Source organism: Lissotriton helveticus, chromosome 1_1, assembly GCF_964261635.1.
Source record: "Lissotriton helveticus chromosome 1_1, aLisHel1.1, whole genome shotgun sequence".
In the NCBI taxonomy this organism is placed as follows: Eukaryota; Metazoa; Chordata; class Amphibia; order Caudata; family Salamandridae; genus Lissotriton; species Lissotriton helveticus.
Genome location: NC_136057.1, coordinates 609666131 through 609690595, shown reverse-complemented (window position 1 = coordinate 609690595; position 24465 = coordinate 609666131). Strand labels below are relative to the sequence as shown.

At 42.5% G+C, this 24465-nt stretch overlaps 1 protein-coding gene across 2 annotated transcripts in view; it reads right to left on the bottom strand.

Annotated features, from left to right (window-relative positions):
- Positions 1-8389: 8389 nt before the first annotated feature.
- STK38L (serine/threonine kinase 38 like) overlaps positions 8390-24465 on the bottom strand; it is a 456714-nt gene continuing 440638 nt past the window's right edge. For both annotated transcript variants that reach the window (XM_078674124.1, XM_078674123.1), the window contains exons 13-14: positions 21114-21205; positions 8390-9405 (exon numbers count right to left, since the gene is read on the bottom strand). In XM_078674124.1, the coding sequence (XP_078530250.1) occupies positions 9278-9405; positions 21114-21205 (220 nt within the window). In that variant the 3' untranslated portion in view covers positions 8390-9277. The remainder of the gene's footprint in view (positions 9406-21113; positions 21206-24465) is intronic.

Here is a 24465-nt window from a genome sequence, read left to right as displayed (position 1 = left end):
AAGGAACACTGTCATTGACAAACGTCGAGATGGCTAAATATGGCCACAGGTACAGCACTCCAGATCTGCCTGGAAGCAAGAAAAGGAAGAAACGGACATCAGCATGTCCGGCTAGGGCTTATATGGACTCTGTCAACGTCACATACAGTGGACGTCATCGCTACAGATGCCCAGTCTAAGGAAACTAAAACGAAAAGTCTGTCACTGAGCACTAACCAGACAAACATTCTTATGGCTTTTCCCCTTTACTGACTCCTTCAATTGCATAAGCATAATATAGTGAATGAACCACCTGCCACCAAAAAAGAGCAACATAAGGTCCGTCTTCCAACCTGGCTGCAAATAAGAGGTATCACACAGGTAAAAAACAAAAAGCAGTGCTTCAAATGAACAAGCACTTCCGTTCAGGACACATCAAAGAGCATCGCTGGACTACCTACAAAAACAGAAACTGTTTTCTCAAATTACAAAGGCAGTCAGATGTGTTAACAATTCAGGGCTCAAAATTTTGTAAACAGAGGCTTTTATTCAAGTGACAAAACAAATCAAAAAATCAAATTTACAATGCAGATAAATGATCACAAGCACAAGATTGTTAAATGTTTTAATTTGAAACAATTGACAAATTAAATTACCATCGTCCAAAAATCCCATGTTAAAAAAAAACAACGTTTTGAAGAAAGTGCCTGAACACATCTTGGCCAAAGTAAGTGAATAATATAATGCTCTTGAGAGTGCAGCAAACCCTTTGAAAGGATTATACAATTAGCTGATATGACAACCATATGTCTTTTAGAATTCAGTCATTCAACTGATTCAATCTAAATGCATTTTTTATTAGGCTAAACCAAACTCAACTCAACCTCTTTCAAGTTCACTATATTATTCAATTTACTGAATGCACTCAAGAAAACCTAGCCCAATAGATAGCTCCTCTTGTTAGTAGTCTGCAAATTCAGGTGTAGTTCCAATTTCGATTAAGGTGACAATAAATACATATACATTTGATATAACAGGTCAAATCCTTTTAGCAGAAGTCTACTAATTAAACTTTAAATTAGGTTCCAAGAGGACAGTAACTGGTAACATCTGATGCAATGAAAATATATTAGCCAATTCTGGAATAAGATACTCTAAAAACGAGTTGGATAAATCATAGAAGGTGCAAGTCAAGAGATTTTTAACATACTGATTGCATTCTGCATAAAAAGAAAATAATTGCAAATTCACCTAGGTTTCAGTTTACATTGCTTATCAATATTAACAAAACAAGTGTTTTTTCCTAGAGCCTTCTCATTTTCTGAAATTCCAGTCTTAGGATACATCATGTGTATTTGACACAAATATTTGTTCTGGGCTGCGAGGGGCACCTGTAATACATTTAGTGCAGCATTATGGAGCTCATGAAAATCACATGTTATTGCTTCAAATAGCCAGGGATCTTGGGCATTTCCCAATATCATTGCATGAATTCCAAAGTCACGGGGCGCAATTAAAAAACAAACACACCTTTTGCTGTGACCAAATAAAACATGAAAATACCAGTGCCACTTCAGCAGGCAACCCTGGGATTAGCAAAACTTCAGTCAATAATGCGAAGTGATGGCATCATGAAAGGAAGACTGCACTTTAAATTCACATCACAGTTGACTTCATTCTCATACATTTACCTTCTTCAGCAACAATTAGGGGTCAATGTATCTTTTGGAACTCTTTGGGTCAGAAACTTTTTACAAAGCCTTGTTTTCTGTGCCAAAGCGAACTTAGCAATGTTTAGATATTTTGTCAAAAATTTCACTCCAAGTTGCACAGCTCTCTGAGTGGACACCAACATCTTCAAACTTTGCACACTACACATGGTGCTTCAGTCGTGAATCAAGGCTGTTATCATAATCTGTGCATTGCAGCATATGAGAAATTGTAAATTACATTATTGCATAAAGTCATGGTTGATTTTGGCCAATTTGGTTCATACAAATTTTTTTCAATTTACTACAAATTCGAATTCACATATGTACAGAGTAGGGTGATGTAAAACAGCAAATACAACCTATAAAAGCGTCCAGGAAGCCCTCAATCTGATACTCTGCAAAAAATAATAAAAACAAACAAGCATACTAGCAGAACAAGTGAGAGTGCAATGTTAAGGCATTAATTAACTTGCACATGTGAACACAATAATGGCTCTGCTGGAGGCTATATATTCTAAAAGAAAATAATCAGCCTACAGTTCATAAAAAACATATGTTTTTCCATTAAATTGAATGCACATTTGGACTGCCGACTCAAATCCTAGAGATTTCTTCTTTTTTTTTTTTAAGAGAAGCACATGACTGAGTATTACAGTGTCATTGGGCAAAGAAATAACATCACAGTTCTCTCCGTTTACATGATTAGGCAGGAACATGTATATACTTAGAGTACAGTAACTGAGGTTTGCAATAAACCATCTAAGAGTAACAAAATCCACCCAACTTTAAAGCAAGGCAAATCAACAGTGCAAATATTCCTTAGAACTAACAGGACTTTATGTATTTGCTGGTTATATTATTTTGATTGTATTCCCTTGTTACAGCAACACAACTTCCCCCAGCTTGACCTTCCTGTACCTAAATACCTACACAAATGAATCCACCTGAAAATGAAATTCCCCAGTATAAGTTAACGTAAATCAAAGGAAACATTTTATGATTTGTGTACAACATTCCACACTTATCAAAAATTGTACTCCACGAAATATGCTGTAGAAAAAGCAATACTTCATATGGTTAACATCAAAGCATCCATCCATTTTGTTCCAGCATCTTTGGTAATCATATAACGAAAATAAAATATATGAAAAAATAAAAAGCATTCACACCAGAATAGCATTACATCACATGCACAAAGGAATAAACAAAGCATTCATAATAAAAGTAACAAACAAGCAATGTCATATAATGCACTTAAACAGTAGATACAAATTCCAGTGTAGAAAATATCTGGTGTGTAAAGTCATGAAGCACTTTCCATCCACTTTGTATTTAATACTAACTAATGTTTTTTGTAGAATTAAGGTAATAGAGTGACATGCAATTCATGTGCTATAACTTTCACTAGGACACAGTACAACATAGCATCTCTCTATTCAACTTATTCTCCAAAGGTATGCTTAAATGAAAAAGGCTACTATTTTAGTGTTTAGGATAGGAATTGCCAACTTTTATTTTAGTTCACACAAATAAATTTCAAATTTAGGTTATGGAAAATACCCAAAATGTTTGTACACTTATTGATGTACATGATTATCGTGGTTACTATGTGCAGAATAATGGGGGCAAATGGGTGTACAGGGAAGTAAACCACTGGATATGTAAATGGTCCCCTCAAAACAACAAAATACAGTATTTCAAGTTAGATCTGCCTAGCCAGTTGCAAGCTAGTCTGTAAATCATGATGTGTCTTGAAAGAAAGCCAATCTGCAAGTTTTGCAGACCTTTTCAAATGGGGAACTTGAACAAATCTGATATTCCAGCTCTGAATACATTTAGAGTCTTAAATACATCAATGAGTACCAAAATATGCGTACTATGGTAGTGGATCTACTTAGGGCATGGTAATAAGAAAACCTAAGGTGTATGCAAAAATTAACAAACACAATTGTCTTTCTTGCCATAATATCCATAAAACTAATCTCAATTTGTACTTCAGCTGTGAAGTGACACTATGCCTGTTCTATCTCCAACACTTTTAGGTTACCATCACACTGCGACCGGTCAGTTGTTCGACGAGGACACAAAAATCAGAAAGCATGATCTATTTGCACACATTAAGGGTAGACTGCCCCATGAGCCGGAGGCATACATTAACATGCGCAACAAAGGATGTTAGATAGTTTCTAGCACTACGAGTTATGGTATTCGCTGCCTTATGATGATTGATTGCTAGATTTTTGCACAAGTGAAATTTTGTCTCATTTAACAGTAGTGCTGTTGCAGATTTAGCATTACCTGGTTGAGTTATAGAGGATTCTAAGCACCAAGAGGTGACTATTGATGTACAATGCAAGGCAACGTTTCTAAACAAAACCTATGTACGCACAGTGCTCTTCAGCTCATTCCATCTAAATGGTCCAAAAGAGGCCTTCCCCAATGACTCATCTACCAACTATGGCATATTCTGTCCTGCAGACATAAGACAATCAAAGCCAAGCATTTATACGATGAGAATGGGAAGATATTGCAACAACCTCTTTGAGGAGCAACTTAAGAGAGTTAAGCTGGTAGGTGGGCATTATTCAGTCACTTTTTTTGAGAAAGGGGAAGGTTCGGTCACAGACCGATAAGAGGAGCTCCATAGCAAGGTAAGGAGGTTTTTCAGATGAAGAAACAATGGCATATCCCAAAAAAGATTCTCGGAAAGCAACCTGAAAAATACTTCATTAGTCTTGCTATTATAATCTGTGCAGGAATGTTTGGCCTCCAACCAGCAGTAATGAAAGAAGCAGAAGTTGCTTCGGATATCACAGCATTCACCTAAAGTCCTTCGGAGACAGAGGAGAGGATAGAGAGATGTACCAAGCTAACCACATGTAATTGAATTCCCATGAGGAGGTTGCTCATGATTTTAAGACGCCACACCCAGATGTTGTGCTGACATTTCACCAGAAGCTAGGTAGTTTGAGCGAAAGTGAAAGACCCTCTAGATGTGAAGAATTGACTGATGCTTAGGCAAGAAAACTTAGAATGACATAAGTCTCAGAAAGATCAATGTATGCAAGAAACCAATTTATCAGGAAATTGGGATTAACCTCAGGACAAAAGTATTCTACCAGAATGTAATGCAAGGAGGAATAGCCGAGAAGACCTGCAATCAGAAATCCCATTTTTGCAGAGAGTAAGCAAGTAAAAAAAAAATAAAATTCCAACGTGAATAATCTCAAAAGTGATTTAGCAAAACTCAGATTATGACTCTTAAAGACTATGGATACCAACTAGATAGCAGCTGTACCATTAATAGTAGCAAATGCGTGAACCTTCACCTTTGGTTAATGATGGTAAATTGTTGATCAAATCGCTGTACAAGCAAAAATAGCATAGAAATGAATGGGTAACTAAAAATGCAAGGAGCAAACTAGCCAAGTATGGCAATACGGTACAAATAAAATTCCTACTAAAAATTGAAGACAATAGTTCTCATTTTGAAAGAAATTATTAATTAGGTGTTTAAATATTCCTTTGGAAGAGTGTACCGTAGTTTTTTTCAAACCCAAACATTTAAATATACCAATACAATTGAAATAATCATATCTAATGAGCACACATTCAAATGCTATGGTATCTGCGGACTGAGCTTGAATCCTCTGTTCTCAGTGAACTATACTACCCAATCTTTGAGCAGTATATGGACATAAGGTATTTTTAAATGTGCCTGAAGAAGTGAAACCAGCAGACTACGTTTAAGAGCCCATCATGAAGATGTGATAAGACCAATAGCAAGTTTCTTGAGATATGTTGCAATCAGAGTCCACCCTCTGTGAAACTGTATGAAGCTTGATTAAGGCTTGAACCTTGCACTAGTAATTATAATGAGGCTTCATCAAAATGAACCGGAGGACTGTTAACCCCTTGCACGCGGCCGCGATTCTGCGCCTGTGCGGCAAAATCGCAAGTGGGCGGGTTTTTGACGGCCCCCAGCCATCGTCAGCACACGAGCGCCGAAGTGCATGACGGCTGGGGGCCGTCATCAGCATGCAAGGGGTTATTGAGCTTAAGAGATACACAGATGTTTCTGCCTCTTCTTCATTTTATTAACATGGTTGCCAAAGGGAAATAGTTCACAAAGTTAAGTGCCTGCCAGACTCACTCCCCTCCCCCAACCTTCCAAGGGCCATTCCTTGCAGCATTTAGAACATTGAAATATCTGCCTCAGCTGGCCTACTGGTAGCATGCTACTACCACTGCACTGCACCACCTACATACACTACAGTGATCAGCAAAAACAAATAACGATTTCTATTTGAGTTCCAATATCAGCTCAATAGTCCTCTCTATGTATGCTTTCTGCCGACCTAGCCAGTCTATTAACCTCTTATTATAAGAAATTATAGGCATGTAACACAGATTTGGCAGATTCAAGGCAGCAGCAGCATCCACAATACGTGAGAGTTTTGGATGAATAGTTAAACATACAGAAGAGTCCACAGTAACTATCCAGTGTACCTATTTCTTCAGATTTAAGAATTCTAGAAAGCAGTCACGTCTGCACCTAGGGATCCATAGAAGAACCAGGAATGGCCATTTAAAATTAAGTGCTGCTTTGTCTGCTCCTTATTCCCCAGACTTTAAAAGGATTTTATGTTTCTCTTAAAAGGCCATGTCGAATGCATGGATAATTCTCCCATAGATCTACAGGTGACAAAGTGTGTCTTCAGAATGATAGTCCAAAGAGACAGACTATAAACCCAGTCCCCCATCCTTTAATGACATTGCTCTAACCTCTAGGGACATGCTTCATGGAGGTGGATGAATGGGAACACATTTTAAGAGATCAGACCTTAATGAGAAGCTATTTGAATGATCAGCCTTAAAAGGAAAGAAGGAGGAGGTGGACCCTGGATCATACCAAGAGATAAACAGTACACCGTTCGATAAAGTGACCAACCAGTGCTTTTCAGGCACACAGGGTTATACAGAAAAGCATAGTAGGAGATGAAAAACTTAGCATACACTTATTACATTGACTGATTTTACTGTCTACTTAAATATGACCTCAGTTTTAAAGGCATAGATGCACCATCCTCAGTAAGGCCCAATACGACCAGTAGCCTTTTCAGAAGACAAACATAAAATATACATTTCACCTTCTTGAATATCAATGTTTTGGTCAAACAAAAGCAAGCATTTGGAGAAGAACTGAATTAATTCACAGCTTCTACTCTATTTATCATTGCCAGTGGATCCCAAACATTCTAGTGTGGCAGCATGTAAACCACTAGGTTACTAGCTTTATTTAAAAAATACTTTAAAGCCTATTTAACAACCTTGGTTCAGTGACCACAAGACACAGATGCAGAAAAAACACATCAAGCTTCAGAAACTTAACAGCAAGAACAGTCTGGGAGTGTGAACAACCTGCAAAATTATTCGGGAAAAAACACCCTTATGCAAAAAAAAAAAAAGATGCAAATTAGAATCCAGTTTTAGAAAATACATACAAATGCTATAAGACCTAGGTGCAGGAAAAAGTAGACGCCCCAAAGGGAAAATCAAAATTAAATAAATAGCAAAAGTGAGTAAGCGTTAAAACCTTCTCGTAAGGTATTATTGTAAGAACATATTCAAAGATAAAGACAAAAAGACAAAATAGACCGATATCTGTATTCGAATGCAGGATATAAAAATATGTCTCAATATTTTTGATAACTGTTCAAGATCAGAGGGGGTTGTCTGAACTATTTAAGGTTGAAATTGGGTGATTTAATCAGAACCCAAGCCAAAATGGAATGTTGCTTTGGGTGTTCCCCTTCTCATGGGATATAGTGAGTCTGATTTGTATTGCCTGAATATGCAACAAGATAAAAAAGGATCATAACGAATGTTTAAAAGGACATATTTGACTAAGAAATTGATTGTTGATGCATGTGTAAATTATTTTCTAACTCTACCTTTTTAGATACGAAAACTAAAACTGCACTGTGTGTACAATTCATCGCGTTAGAGTCAATGTAATAAGTTACTGTGAGCAAAAACAGTGCTTTTAAGCCAGTTACCCTTATTTACTTAGTAGACAAAGTTAACCTCATTGACTGGTGGAAAGAGAATCATCTACTCACTGAGCACTGACGAAAAGGGAAAGATTCTGAAATGACTACATACCAGTTGGACTCCAAAGTGCTGGCGAAAGCACATGCAGTGTACACTAATCCAGTGAAACATATCAAATAATATGATCTATTTACTTTGAATAAATCTTGTGGGGTTAAACGTAAACATAACTAAATAATTTGGGTACACACCCCCATTAAGCCCCAAAATTTCCAGCCAATTCATTAAAGAAAAAAGAAAAAGAAAAAAAAGCTGGCAAATTTTACACTATTTGGAAGAACTTATGTTTACATCATGAAGCAGGGATATGTGCTCTGATAACATACCAATTCAGCCATTAAATTGGACTCCTTACATTGTTTCTCTGCACCAGTACATTTCCTTCCGATGTAAATCCTATTGGTGTTACAGTGCCATATTCCTCACACTTCTAATTGCAATAAGTGCTTATTAATTGCCAGCAGAACAATGACTAGAATTAGACAAAGTCACATATTGGTGGTAAAATCATTGGTAAAAAGAATAAAAGATATAGGTTTCCATCGCTCTTCAAGCAACAATAAATAGTTGTATTTGTTCTGAGCAGTTTTGACGTCCGTTTATTTTCACTAGGAATTATAACTGCCAATCAGGTCATTCAAATTTAAAAGCACAAGATGGCCACCAAATGCAAAATAGCTCTGGATTTTCAATTCAGTGTTGTAGGGCCCACTTTACAGTTTACCAACAATACATACATTTGCCTAAGCAGTCCAACCAGATTCATTGCCAAACAATAATATGCAGAGCACAACACCACTTTACACACCAGAATTTGCTCAGTTGTTGTAAAGTTTGTGATGGCACATCTGACTGTTCACAACATAGATGCTTGACGAGAAGTACAATAAACTAGAGCTGAAAAAAATGTTTAGGGACAAAACACATTGGAAGCTTTTGCTTTAGAAATGCTCGTTGGTGCACCTTTTTAGTAACTTGGTTACTGCAGTTGACCTATACCTCACATTTTAAATTGCCAGGTTTACAAATTACACAATCACCCCTTCAGTAATCTACAAATGACTGATCCACAGTTTACAGCTCTCTCATGAGAACAAATGGGCTTCTTCTTGATTTCTTCAAGTGACAGTACCAAGAATGCCACAGTACACCAAAACACAATGACCCTTCATACACACAGACGGCAGTGCAATTAAAAAGGGGGCTTGTGATATGTACGCATTTATTCCAGTACCTTTGCTTAATAAAGTTAACAAAAAAATATTCTTTTTATAAAAGCCAGCTGGCTCTGCCAACTAATTCCTGTAGTAGACAAAGAAATTCCAATCCTGTAGAATTTCTTCTTCTGCATCGGTGTGCACACCACACAGTGTCTATTTGAATTCAAAGCTGCCGCCACAGACGCTTGGTGACATGGCTACCTGAGTCTTTATAGATGTTCCTGGGTTTGAATTGTCCATATTGTGGCACACTCACAATTTTCCAGCTTTCATATAGGATGGGATTGAGCCCCTCTGTGTAAGCCCTTCAAACCTTTTATATGTGTAATTGAGAAAAACCCAGTCTTTGGATTTGTAGTCTGGTTCTGTAATGTTTGGCACTAAAAAGACAAAGAAAAGAAAATAGGAAGACATTATGAAAGAAGCATTTAAGTAAATTCAAAAGCTAGACTTAAATTTATCAGAGACAGTTACCATACAAACACAAAATTGAGTCAAAACGTGTTACCTGAAAGTGACAATTGTAAGTTTGCAAGGCAAGGTGGCATAAATGCGATCATTATAAAATTGACACTGAGCCCACATAGCAGCTAAGATCTATACAAGGGGAATTACACTAAATGGTTATCATGCACAGAATGTGACTGGAGGAAGCTGGGATGAAAAGAAGGCATTGAAGCAGTCTGTGCACTATGCCATGAGGGAGAGAAGGGAAAGGCTGGCACAAAAGTAAGCAGATTAATGGTATTGCTACAACAATACATCTGAGAAACTATTATCTATGCTAGATCATGGACCTTCTACTTTAGAAACTGAAATAGCACTAAAAATGGGATAGGTTATTAGCTCACAAGCTACTATTAAGACATCACTATTAGCCTAGTGTGGGGTAGACATATTGTTACAATAAATGCCATAGAAATAAGTAGACTTCTGGAATGCTCAAATGCAGCAAGAAGCAGCAACCCTAAATCTTGTACAGCAAGTGTAATCGTTCCATGGACTGGTGGACCATGTACTTTGTAAAACATTAGCAAAACAGCATGTACTTCATCATTGCAGATAAAGACCACAAATGAACTCTAGTTCAGTGGACGCAAACGTTTTCACATTCAGAATAAACAATTTTTCTTTGGCGTATGCAACCTTGGAAAGGACAGCGAAGGATATCTCCTCCCAGCATGAAACTCAATGAAACATGAATTTGCAAGAACACATTCTTTGTGAAAATCACATTAAATAGAACAGCTGATAAAAAGATTGTAGTATGTCTGTTTGAATTGACAGACTTCGCCAAAATGGCAATACAATTTCTCAGCTCCCAAAAGAATGAGATTCTTCATCAAAGTAAATTTCCACTTACCAACAGGGCTAGACAAAGAAGAATCTGGGCCAAATTCCAAATTACCCAATGATCTACCAATACTCAGGATCAGCAATACAGTCAACCATGTAACTGAAATAATCTGCTTAGACTATAACGACCTAAACTAGAGGTCTGTGTGCAGCTGCTTCAATACTTTGCAGAAAGCAAATCGGTACAGGATTCTCAAAGACTACAATTTCAGAACAAAGGCTTCATGCTAAGCAGTAATAGAGTATGAAGGTATTCTTATTTCCAATTAAAGAATACGGCTGCTGCTCTATGTTGAGGAACCTGCCCTGAACCTCTTGTAGAAGTTGTACCTATGGTAAGTGTACTATTCATGTAGTGACTGAAATCCTTATTATGCATCACTAAGGGTAACAACAAAAAATATATATATATATTTAAGCTACTGGCGGTCACCGGTAGGTAGTTATAGTTAGGACCCTGCTTCATTAGGAAAAGCATTTTTTATTTTGTTTGTTTATGACACTATGTATCGATTGAGGTGGCGGGGGTGCAGAATGGGTCGTAGTGAGCCATCCTTTTTTGGTATGAGGAAATAAAGGGTTTAGACTCTCTTGTTAAGATGTTTCCTTGAGACAGGTTTGATGGCCCCTTTTAGAAACAATGCCTTTACTTCTTTCTTCAGTACATCTAGATGCTGTGGATTCGGAAATAGGGGGGGGGGAATAGTGTGGGCAAGTCACCGTTTAGGTGACCCCTGATGTATATAGGGTCTTCTGTGAGAATAGGATAGAGTCAGTCCCTCATTTGTTGTTTGAATGTGCGGCCTATGTAGCTCCCCGCTGCAGATGGTTAAAGCCACTGTGTAGAGAACTTGGGACCAGACATTATAAGGAGGCCCTGCGAATTTTGAAAATCGACCCACGGCCCCTGTTTGCATGTAGCTTAGCAAAGTTTTTAGGCTGGGCCTGGCGTATTAGATCAACTAGGCTTTTGTATCTTGTTTAATTTGCATTTTTAAACTGTTCTTATCTAATTTATTGGCGCCACTAGTAGTATGAAATGTACGATTATTTTTCTATGTATTGGCTCCTTTTATTGCTTTATTAAACTTTGAATAAATAAATAAATAAATAAACAATTGTATTCACTGCTTTTTAAGATATGTATTATATCGAAATAAAGCCAACTTGTATATAGGGTCAGTTCTTGACTGTCTATATTTCCTTTCAATGCGAGGTGATGAGACCCTGGATTTTACTGGGTCTTTGAAGATGTCTTTTGATACATTCAGTACAGATCCTATCATACGCAAGTATTATATACAGTGCACTCAGTGTGCAATAGTGTCGCAACTAAGAAATCCATTTGAGGTGCGCATTGGGACTCATGGCACTCCACCGCTCTCTGATTGACACTGTGATAGGAGGGGGTGTCATCCGGAGGTGATAGCTCTGATGAAACTGGTAGTTCCATATCTGGGTCAGGGAGAATCACGTTGTAGTCATCCCACGGGTTTGTGGTGTGGTGGGTGTCTTGTGTCCCTTGTGAATCTGTGTCTGGGATAGCCCCCTCTTCTTCACGTGGAGAGGGTGTCTGTTTTTGTACCAGTATTGTTGCAGAGGGAAAAGATAGCAACGTTCACCATCTGGTGTGTCTGGGTAGAACGATTTTAACGTTAGTAGCCCTGAGGCGCTATGCCTGGCTGAGGTCCACTAGCTTCTATGGAGATGTTCGATCAACCCTTTTGGACATGCCCTTTGATGGCCGTTGCCTATTTGGCGACAAGGCGGATAACGCGCTTGAGCGTTTCAAGGATTCTAGGGCTACGGCAAGATCCTTGGGCTTCGCTGCCACCTCTCGTCCCATGCAGTCTGCCGTACGCCCCTTTTGTGGCTATGGAAGGGGTGCACCACCACGCTCCACCCAGGACCACAGGCCTAAGCAAGCTACCCAGCCTCTGCGCGGCCGTGGACGTGGGACCCAACGTCATGGGTCTGGGGGACTAGAGGCGGGCCCAGTCCTCCAATGCCCCCCCTGCAGCAGCCTCCAAGCCTTCCTAGTCCAACTTTTCAGGGCCATCAATTGCCGGCAGGATCCGCCATCACCTCCCCCACTGGCATAACATCACGTTGGGCAGATGGGTTTTGCAGATAGTCCGAAGGAGCTACTCCCTCCCCTTCAAGACTACCCCTACCTCCAGGCCACAAACACTCGATCACATGTCGGAGGATCATCTGGCCCTTCTCCTCCAGGAAGTTATGGCTCTCCTGGCCAAGGGAGCTCTTGAACGCGTCCCTGTGCCAGAAGTAGGTTGTGGTTGCTACTCTCACTACTTCCTGGTACCCAAGAAGGACAAAGGCCTGCATCCTGTCTTAGACCTCAGGGACATCAATCACTTCCTCTGGAAGGAGTAGTTCAAGATGTTAACTTTGGCTCAGGTCTGGTCTGCCCTGGAGACTGGATGGTAGCATTGGACTTGCAGGACGCTTACTTTCACATCCCTGTCTTGCCTGCCCACCGGCGTTCCCTACGGTTCACAGTAGGCCACAAGCATTTTCAGTTCACTGTGCTTCTGTTAGACCTTACCAGCAACCCTCGGGTGTTCACGAAAGTGATGGCTGTGGTCGCAGCTCATCTGCGCAGATCAGGGGTTCCAGTCTTCCCCTATCTCGACGACTGGCTGTTGAAGGAGGGCTCGCCCCAGGCTGTCTCCCACATCCAGACTACAGCGGACCTCCTGCATTCACTGGGGAACACCATCAACGGCCGGAGGCGCACTCGATTCCCTCTCAGAAACTCCTTTTCATAAGAGCGATTCTGGACATGGCACAGTTTCGGGTCTTTCCTCCCAAGCAGAGAGTCCGGGACATTCGGGCTATGATACCGATGTTTCTATCCCGGATTTCAGTGAGAATGACCCTGAGGCTGCTGGGCCTTAAGGCCTCCTGCATCCTGCTGTGGCGGATCATGCCAGATGGCATATGTAGGCTGCGCAGTGGGTCCTAAAGTGCCAGTGGGTGCGGCATCAGGGGGATCCTTCCAATGTCGGACAGATCGGAGGGTGGGGGGTGGGGGGGGATTTGGGGAAGGGGGCGAGGTGGGCAGGGGGTTTGAAATGCCATTGCAGTGATGGCTCACAATGAGGATTGGATCAGCGGCACATCCCTCTCCCTTCCCCAACCAGAGTTCACAGTAGTCTTCGCCTTCCTGATAAGCCTTCTCTTTTCAAGTCCCCGAATGTTAATAGATTTCTGAAGGGCATTACTCATCTCTTTCCTCCTTCTCCTTTCGTAATGCCCCAGTGGGACTTGAATCTTGTCCTCACTTATCTTATGTGTGCTCCCTTTGAGCCACTACATAATTGTCCTCTTTACTTTGAAGACTGCTTTCTTGCTTGCCATCACCTCTGATCGCAGGGTGAGTAAGGTTCAAGCCTTGTCTTCCAGGCCTCCCTTTCTTGCTGTCCGTCCGGACAAAGTAGTCCTCCATCCTAAGCCCTCTTTTTTGCCAAAATTGGTTACCTCTTTCCACATAGGTCAGACCATCACATTACCCACCTTCTTCCCGTCTCCGCACCCTTGCAAAGATGGGGAGAGATTCCATCATCTGGATCCAAAATGTGCCCTGTCTTTCTACCTTGATCACAATAAAGACTTCCGGGTGGACGATCAACTCTTCGGGGGGATATGTGGGCGTCAAGAAAGGTCGGGCAGTGCTCAAATGTGCCATCTCTCGATAGGTTGTCCTATGCATTAAGATCTGTTATTCTTTGGCTAAAAAGGAACCTCCAGTAGGACTGCACACCCACTCTTCCAGGGCGACTGCAGCTACTACTGCTTTGGGACGTGGAGTTCCGCTGGTTTGCATCTGCCAGGCAGCCACTTGGGCATCCCTGCACAAGTTTACAAAGCATTACTGCCTGGAGAGCCAAGTCGGAGGGAAGTTTTTTTCGGCCTTTCTGTTCTCCAGGACTTCCTGGTGTAAACTTAGTTCACAAATCCACCTCCGGGGTTGGTATTGCAGGGGTATCTATTCTAAGGAATCTATAACTAATGGTCTCTTTCAGATGAACAAGTTATTTACCTTCGGTAACAATGTGCGCCGGGACGCTCCTTCGCTGGAGCAGCCGTGCGCAATACAAATACCACTAACATAACATAACATAACGTATCTAAGAGACATACATTAGTTATAGATTCCTTACCGCCTCACCCATCCTCTTCATTCTGCCAACTGACTTCTAGGGATAGAGACTCCCTTACAGGCCCCTAGTTTTGTGCACCAGTGGTCAGTGTCTTGCATGGCTCAGCACTTTTGGCACGGAAAGTCGTGTCAGAAGTGACGTCAGCATGCAGGGACGGTGTCTAAGTAGACACCGCAAAGTCATACCAGCGACGGCGACGAACACAGAGTCGACCGACACCACCTCCCGGCGAAATGAAAACATTTCTCCATATCCAGTCTGACACATGGGGGTAATTCTAAGGTAAGGAATCTATAACTAATGTATGTCTCTTACAGATAAATCGTTACCAAAGGTAAGTAACTTGTTCAACAAAACAGACGTCACATCAAACACAACAACGTCAAGCAGAACCGACCTACGCCACCTACCGGCGCACAGGTGTACTGCTAAGAATAATCTTCCCAATCCACCCTGACGCCTGGAAGTTCAAAGGTAAGGAATCTACAGCTAGATCATGTCTCTACCAGATAAGCCATAACCGAAGGTAAGTAAATTGTCCTTGTTGTCGGTTGGTTGCTGGATCAGGTTTACAGTATTTATTTCCTCCCTCTCCTTTTGTTATACTATAGTGGGACCTTAACTTGGTCCTTATGTTTCGATATGCACTCCCTTTGAATCGATTCACAGCTGACCCTTGAAGCTTCTCTCCCTCAGGACAGTGTTCCTCTTCCCCTTAACATTTGCACAGCTTGTGGAAATTCAAGCTTTGTGTCATTACACCGTACACAACCTTCTTTCTAGACAATGTGGTTTAATGAATACCAGCATCTTTCTTGCCTTGGTTGTGATGCTGTTCTACCTCGATCAGAGCATCGTTTTTCTGGTGTTCTATGGTCCGCCTAACCCCTTTAAGGAGGAGAACAGACTCCATTACTTCGACCTAAAGGGAGCACTGAGCTTTTACATAGATCGTGCCAAAGAACAACAGGTGGGCAATCAGCTCTTCTCTGTAACAAAATAAGGCAAGGCTTTTGGAACCATCTCCCAGAGGATTGTGCTCTGCATTAAGATCTGCTAGACACTGTCTACGAAGCAGCCTAAGGAAGAATTGCATGCTCATTCTACCAGGCCCAAAGCTGCTGCCATTGTATTGGAACACTGTGTCCCTGCCGTTGGCATTTTCCACGAGGCTACACGGGCGTCCCTACATATGTTCACAAAGCCTTATTGCCTGGACAAACAAGATTGCAAAGAGGCATTGTGCCTGCTCAGTTATGCAGGACTTTCTGAAGCTCTTGAAGTTTCGACATCTACACCGCTTATGGTAAAGAAAAATAAACCAGAGAACTAGTGAACTTCATCCAACGGGCACACCGGGAAGCGACTACCTAGCGAGCTACACACCGATGCCAGTTGAGAATTCATGTCTTCGGGTGATGGAGGCGAAGAAAGACTTTTTCCGATGGTGCCTTTGGTGCAGGGTCAAGTACGGACACTCAGACACTTGCGAGGTGTATAATCTGTGCGTATCCCCAGAGCACAAAGAAGGCAAGTGCACAGCCTGCGCATTGTTTAAAGAGAAAAAGACACTTCGGATCTGAAGGGAAAGTCGACTTGCACATACCATGGCGCTGACAGCAGAGGCTGAGTTCTCGCATGACATCGAGGAAGAAATCAAGGCCGGTGCACCAACAGGAGGTGGGCTAGTCATTGCCAGCACCCACTATGTCCCCTCCAATTTGTCCTACGGTGATAAACAAGCTCTGGTACATGTTGAGGGGCCTACATCACCGCTGCAGATTCCTGTGTCTGGACCAAGGTGACTCCACGTACCATGAGTACTGTTGACCCACAATCTGCCAAGCCCATCTTACACACACCTCCCCACCGCGCCATGGTGCACCACATCCCTCGGGCTCAGGTCTAAACCTGAAGCGTGCCTCGAAGCCGAGAAAGGACAAGAACACTCTTGACCCAAGTTGAGCGACAAGGCCACATCACAGGGACAGCTTCAGCAACATATCAGCACGGAAGCATAGGTCTGCACCGACAAGCTACCTTTACTGACGGCAAAAAGGCTTTCAGTGCCAGTCGGATCGCCCAAAGCTCCAACAAACTGATATGAAGCTTGGCTTCCGCCGGAGACCAAAGTCCTCTGATCGCCACCACCCCCAGATGGCCACCCATATCCCAGAAGGGACACATCTGTCACTACTGTGAGTTCTGGGTAAGGAAGGGAGAGGGGTCTTCCCTTGAACCAATCGCTGTCTGTTAGCCACCACTGCAGGTCTCTCGCAGTGCCCTCTGAAATCTGAACCAGGTCGGTGAGATTCCCTCAATGCTGTGTCCAATGGAACTTCAGGTCCCACTGCAGAGCCCGCATGTGCCACCAGCAGGTCTTTTCTGGGGGTGGAGGGGTGGGGGGCAGCTTCTGTGTTTTTTACTCCTGGGGCCATATTGTGGATAGGACGTACTTTTCTTGTTTGCGCCATGGCACACCTTGCAAAAGGAAGAAGGAAAGTATGCCATATTTCACTGGAATGCACTGCCCCCAGGTCAGCTGCAAACTTGCGTTGCCATAGGGGCAGCACATTCAAGTGAAATACAGAGAAGCTGCTTAAAAGCGGATCTGTGTTTTTAATGGGGGATTAGAAATCCCTTTGCAGCTGGATGCAGTGAGTGACTGCACCTGCCTGTACAGGGATGTCGGGACCTCCTTCCCCCCTCACCTCATCCCACCCCACCCCAACCCCACCCCCAGAGGGCTGCCTTTAGGAGGCACACTTTTACCTCTACACCCATGTCGGTAATATGGTGGGGCAGAGACAAAGTGATTTCCTCATTTGTATGGGTCAACACTCCCATGCAAATAAGGAGAATTCCCTCTCATAACAGAGCTGGTGCAACATGTGCGCAAGCGCGAACTGTATTACAGACGAAGGCGCACAAGCGTCTGCGGCACTTTCTGTAATCCACTGTGCCCCTAGGGTGCTCAAAGCAGCCACACACGCCCGTTGTGCCTCAGAGGACAATGTATAATACAGGCCTGATAGGTGAATCACTACTATCGTTATATGTCTCTTTATGGCCCTTGTCCATATGTTCTGTGTTAGTCTGGATAGCATTTGAGATATTTCCCCACCTAACCCATCTGTTGAGGTCGAACATTGTTGTTGTGTTGTCAGTATGAGCCTGTTCTAACTTCCACTTGATCGGTGACTTAACGGCTTTAAAAGTTAGGAAAACCGTCTTGAGGTCCAACACATTTATGTCTTTTATGTCTTCTGTGGGCTCCGAAGACCCCTGGCATTCAATTTCCCTGTGTGAGATGCATCTGTCATTATGGTGATTAAGTAAATCAGTTGTTTGAAATAACTGCCTATTGTGATGTTCCTAAGGTTCCACCACTATGTCCTGTTCCACCACTGTACTCGTGATAACCACCAACTCCTAGTGACCAATGTCTCTGTAGCCACTCCTGTAGTGATCTCCTGTGCAGCCTTGCATTTGGTATGAGTAGTATGCAGGATACTATCATGCCCATTACCTTCCACACCATCCTCCATGTCAAAGGATGCCCCTTCTGGAAAAAGGTGAACCTGCTCGGTCTATACTAGGATTTTCTTTGACAGGGAATGCTTTCTCTTTTTTGGAATTCAGCCTGGCCCCTAGGAGTGTCTTTTCCCTTAACAGTGTTGGGAATGCCTTTTCCTAGTTTATTGAGAACCCCAGCCCGTAGAACGTCTCCAATACTGTCTTTATAATGTCCTGTAGAGCTGGTTGAACGACTTTCCCTTTACCAGCCAATCATTTAGGTAAGGATAAACAGGGATTTCTCTTCTCCTTGATTGTCCTACTGCTACTGCAGCAAGACATTTTGTGACCACCTTGGGAGATGATTTTATCTCAAAAGGTAACAGAGTGAATTGGTACTCTTATCTTTTCCACGATGAATCTCAGGAAAATCTTATGTGTCATTCATTGATGCATGGAGGTAAGCATCTCTGAGGTCTATTGCTGCCAACTAATCGCCTCTTCGTAGATGTGGGTTAACCTCCTGTAGAGTTGTCACCCGAGTACCCTTCTTTTCCCTTTCCTCTTTCTAGACCTATTTCTATTGCCTTTTAATGCAGCTAATTTGTGGTGTAGTAGATCTAATTTGCCGTGTGTTCTTGGCTTTATTTTGAGCGGTGGCTTCAACAGCACTTTAGAGTATTAGTGTTCGGTGAGCATGAGTATCCTCTTGTCAGAGGTGATGTCGTTTCATTCCTTGAGGAATGGTCCGATTCTTCCCTTACCGATGTTAAGTGTAGGGGAACTTCTGTTCTCGAGTCACTTGCTGGTATGTTTAGCACCTAAATATGCCCCAGAAAACAGGCTTCACACCATTTCACACCCATTGGTGGGTACACTAACATTGTGAATATTCCATAGGCATCAGACCAGATACAGAAACTTCAAAGCAGGATTCCTGCATGTTGGTAGGTAGTATCCTGGGCCTCTGCGCTGACATTGTTCCACTCCTAACTGACGAGTGGAGCAGCAAATAAGTGCCACTGATTTCAGTTGCTTTCTTAGGCTAGTCCACACGCTCATACACAGAGTTCAGCAGCGGTTCACCTACAGAACTGGGAGATTGGCGAGTCAGTGAGAAATCTGTGGTTATGTGGAGGAGTGTGGCTCAATGGTTAGAGCGGCAGACCTTGATGCAGAGTTCTGGCCAGGGACCAGGGTTCGATTCCCGCCTCGGCGGGGCCTTGGGCTCAATTTCCTCGGACCTGTTAATTCTCGCCTCGGTGCCTATTCTAATCACGGGCCCCACGCTGCAACTCTGGGCAATAGCTTGCTTAGCCTCCACACCGGCCCCAACAGCGCTAAGGATGCCTGGCTTCACCTTGGGGGTGCCCAGGAGTGGACACTTCACAGGGAAAGCTAGGAGGGGTTCCACAGCGGTATGAGTATCAGCGCCAGGAAACCGCATAGGCGACACCGCAAGGTGACCGTCTGGTGACAGTGCGCTCTATAAGTACCATGACATTTACATTTACATATATAGTATCCACCAGAAAAAGCATTACCGAAGGTAAGCGATGTGTTTTTCTGATGGTTATATCTAACCGCAAATTGCTCACCTTGTGAATAGATTCCACAGCAGCACAATGCTAGGTGGGTTGGAACTGGCTCACATCAGAAAGTCTTGCAGGACAGAGTGGGCAAAGGGCCCATCTCAAAGACCAAACTGTCGAGACAATATTGTTTCGTGAACGTGGGCACCAACACCTACGAAGCTACCTGATAAATATCATGGACAAGTACTTTACATGCCAAATGCAGTGGTACATACTTAAGCTCTGGTGGAATGAGCCAGCAGGCTGCTTATTGGCCAATGAATAGCATATCTTGATGCAGAGCATCATTCGATTGAGAGATGAACCGCTTCACCACCGCCTTTCCTTTTCTTTGCCCCTGCAAACCCACCAAAAAGCCGATTGTCCACACAATGTTTCTTGGTGAGATCAACGTAAAACCTGAATTCTCTCTGAGTCCAAACAATGGAGTCTAGCTTCCTTTTCTGAGATATGAAGCAGAGCACTACACATTTGTAGAATTGCCTTTGTCTGTTTCCCATAGTCAGTATGTTGTGTAATGTACAGATCTTCTCTGGTTCTATATTGCAGAGCCTCATTTCTCATGCAATACACCAACAGGACTGCCATATGCTTAGAATAAGCTAGTATGTCTGAAAATGTTTTCACCTTCTACGTTTTGTACAGGACTTGCACTGTGACTAGGTCATATTGCTTCCATCTGGACGGTCTGTTTCCCACTAATGCTCATTAACATTAATGATCCGATAGGTATACTGGGGGGGGAGGGGGGGGGTATACTGCATGCTGCTTGCACCTGTGCAGATACATTCCCCAGGATTGTATTACAGCAAATACAAGCATAGGAAATTGTATTCCCCTCTCGTTTTGGAACAACATGAGACTCAGGATCCACATTTACCGATCTGCTGCCCTGCACATTCTGTTTCCGCAGCATTTCAGTTAACTATTTCACTGCTCACTGAAGGTGAGCTGGCAGATGATAACATTGATAATTTGGGACTCCCATGCACTCTCTCGATGTTGGTCATTTATGTGTATTCGGTACAAATGTGTGTGCTCTTGCTTTATATCTGTGTCATGAGTAGAGAGTCTCAATCCCTAAAATAGGCAGCTGGAATAATAAATGGAAAATTAGTGAAATATTAAAGCATTCAGGGTAACATCACCATTTTGGTGAGGGCCACCCTTTGTCGGGTTCAGCTGTAATTTTGTCCAGAGATAAAAAAAAAAAAAATTCAAGTAGTTAATCGGTCTACCATGTTATCTTCAGTGATGTTCTTGTTGTCGTGGGCTATCTGGGCATTCAAGTATTTAAATGAGCATGGCCCTCAACTTAATTTTGCCCTTGGTCATTGAACAGTCTATCAGCATCTAATGAATGGAACACGCATATTTTAGATCAGTTAGCTTCCAAACAACTAATATTTTTGTCTTTACTTCTCGTCATGCGCTCACCTGGTTGTAAAATATCAGATTCTGGAAATTCATCAAAATTGGAAGTGTCATCAATGCTTTTAATTTCTATAGGAATTGCTGCTGGTCTCTCTCTGCAAATAAAAAAAGAAAGAAATCACTGTCTGAACAACAGGAAAAGAAGTCACTTAGGTTGTATCATACCTACATACCTCGTCTAACCTTACTGGAGCAGTCAATCAGGGTAAGAATTACATTTTCAGTTTGTATTCAAGTTACTTTTAAGTAATAGTAAGCCTGAAAGTCTAAAGAAATGTCTGCATACTATGTACAGCCCTTACCAAAACAGATGTGCATGCACAATTTAGAATATTCTGCAATGGCTTATATTAAAGGAGTAGTTTAAACTCTTTTAAAAAAATAAACAGATTTTTTTTAAAGTGTCAAAGATTCCTATTACAGCCACTAAATAATGATTTGATCATTCCTTGGACTGACACTGAAAAAACAAGGTTTCTGGAATAGATCAGAAAAGAATGCGGATTCTGTTCTGAGTGTTTGCAAATTGATGCCACAGACAATACATATGGCAGTTTACAACGCACAAAACAATGGTACAAAGAATGCGGAATGAAAAAAAGAAAACTGCTAGTTAGCAAAATAGTTTGCAGCTTGTTTGACTGTAGATTCATATGCTGCACACCTTCTCCTTCCCTTTAGTATTGGGTTTGAAATATTTCAAAATGTTTTTCTTTAGTAGTCTTAAGTTTTCGTTTTTAACGTGTGTTGAATCACTCATGGTTATGCCCCCTCAAACCCACGATAAACAGGGACAGAGATCTTCCTCCACTGGAATAGGTGTTTGCATGCTCAAAAAAATGAATATAATACAAGCTTATGTAAAGCAGTTTTCCGGCCCCTGGAGAGGATAGCAAGTGAATTCAAAATCAAACAAGTGGCAAACGTATAGTTACAGGCAAATAATGTTTTCTGTTTGCAGCATGCATATTTATGATTTTCATGGTGTGTATGGACTGTAAAGCATCACCCTCTCTGAAAGAGATGGCTGGCAGAAAGGAGCAGAAGATGAACCAATCATATGCCTTTGGAGCTATCTAACCAACTTTTTCTGACATATACCAAAGGACCAATGTACATAATTTTCTACGACAGGCGGGGTAGAAACGCCAGACACAGAGCCTCAAACTAACGCATAACAAGCACGCACTATGGACGTGGCGCAAATCTGGCCCTTCATGCAGTCCACGTTAGGCAAGAGTTCTGGTTGAATAGGGTTCCTATATACCGATGGACCAATGCACATGTTGATTCTCTTCAAATTTCAGCTAATGGAATATTTTCCAAATCGTCAGTGTTGCTCCCTTCTTGGTAGCATATTGAGCATGTGTTATAGCTTTAAGAGTTCAATTTGCCCATGCTTAACAATTTTGAATGTTTCGAGCAATCCATCTTTCAATTCATGTCCTGAAAATAGTAATGACTTGATGCAGGTGTGCAGATGCGGAAAACAGATGTTTTATCCTTCTGATAGAGTAAAGTAAATTCACCAGAATTACTAATGTGGTGAGTTGCAGCAATTGCTGGCTAACCCAATCTCGCTATCCGTAAAACATAGTAAACGTCTGCTCACATGTTCTTCTGCTCCCCACCCTATTCCAATATTGGTATCCTCAACCCCCACATGTACCTGCCTCTCGAATAGTTCCAGTTCAGTCCTGTATTTAACGTGGTCCCACAGCACTGCCCCTCAGTCCCGGCAAATTGCAGTGTTACAGCATCGACCAACCACCTGAACTAACTTTTCGCATTGTGGGCCTGCAGGCCGTACCCCAGCTCCCACCCCCCTCCCTACCTCCCCCTTACGTTCCTGGTGACCGCCACCATCCTGCTTCAGTCCTGCTCCTCTAGCGGGCCTGCTGCTGCTTCGTCCAGAAGCCGCTTCTCGGGGCTCTGCCTTCTATCCTTCGACCAGTTCTTGAGGGCCTGCTGCAACGCCTTGGGATCCGTGAAGAAGTGAGAACGACCTTGTCTATTGACGCAGAGCTTCGCTGGGTACAGCATGGCATAGTCGATTCCCAGGTCATGGAGCTGCTTCTTTAGCGGGACGAAGTGCCTGCGGGCCTCTTGCACTCGTGCAGTGAAGTCCGGGAATAGCGACAGCTCCGAGCCCTCGTACCTCAGTATTTTCTTCTCCCTGGCTACTCGCAATGCTGTGTCCAGATCACTGTAATTTAGCAGTTTCTAAATAGTCGGCCGTGGGAGGGGGCGGGCGGGGGGGTTGCGCCAACCGGTGGTCTTGGCCCCAGGGAACGGTGCGCTCTCTCCACCACAAACATCGCAGAGAAGACGCCTTCACCCAGCAGCGACAACAACAGCCGCTCCACAAACTGTTCCATGTTGCACTGCCGGGAGCGCAATCCCAGGTCTTCCGTTTTGTCCTGCAAGTCGAGGATCACTCTACCCAGTTGTTTGTGGTCTGTGTCCAATGTAGTATGTGCCTCTTTCACCTCAGTTAATCGCCGCTCCGACATATCCAGGCGTTCTGCGTGTTTATCGAGCCTGTCAGCCATTCTATCTATCCTGTAAGTGAGGGCGTCCATCTTTGTGCTCAGGGAGGTGATGCCGCTCTCCAGAGACTTTTTCATTGATTTGAGGATATTGCGTATATGGAGATCTGCCCAAGGCATTAAGCTGAGTTAAGTCAGGATGAGAAGGAAAGGAGAGGTGGATAGCAGCGATTTTATCTTCAAAAAATTGGGACAGTGCATTTGTCCATTCCAGAGAGTTCGGAATTTCTAATGTGGTATTAGGAGTAGTAAATTCCTTCATTATTTGAAAAAGTTCCTTAGAGGAGTTTTGGGCTCTGTCTATTCGCTCCGTAAGAAATGTTCTTTTTGTCAGTTTTATGTTAAGCATGTAACTAGAATGTAAGAGTTTATATATTTTCCGATCTTTCTGATCTCTACTCCTCCGCCATTTCTTCTCTGCAGTTCTACATTTCAATTTTATGATTTTTAATTCCTCTGTGAACCAGGGTGCAGCTCTGATTTTGAGCCTAACTCTGCTCAAAGGAGCTATTTTGTTCAGTGCTGTCTCTATAGCGAGATCGAATTGTATTGCCGCAGTACTGGCGCTTAGAAAAGAAGTGTGAGAGGTTAGATTAAATTTTTTTTGAAAGAGTGGTAGAGTGATTTTTTTCAAAGGTCTCTGTAGTGTTGATTCATTTGCCGATGCTATTTTTATTTTGACCATCGGAAAAGAGACATTTACTAAATAGTGATCTGTCCAGAGCAATGGAATAGGAGAGGCAGCTATCAGGTCAGGAGAATTGGTAAAAAGAAGATCCAGTGTGTGGCCAGCTTGGTGTGTAGGG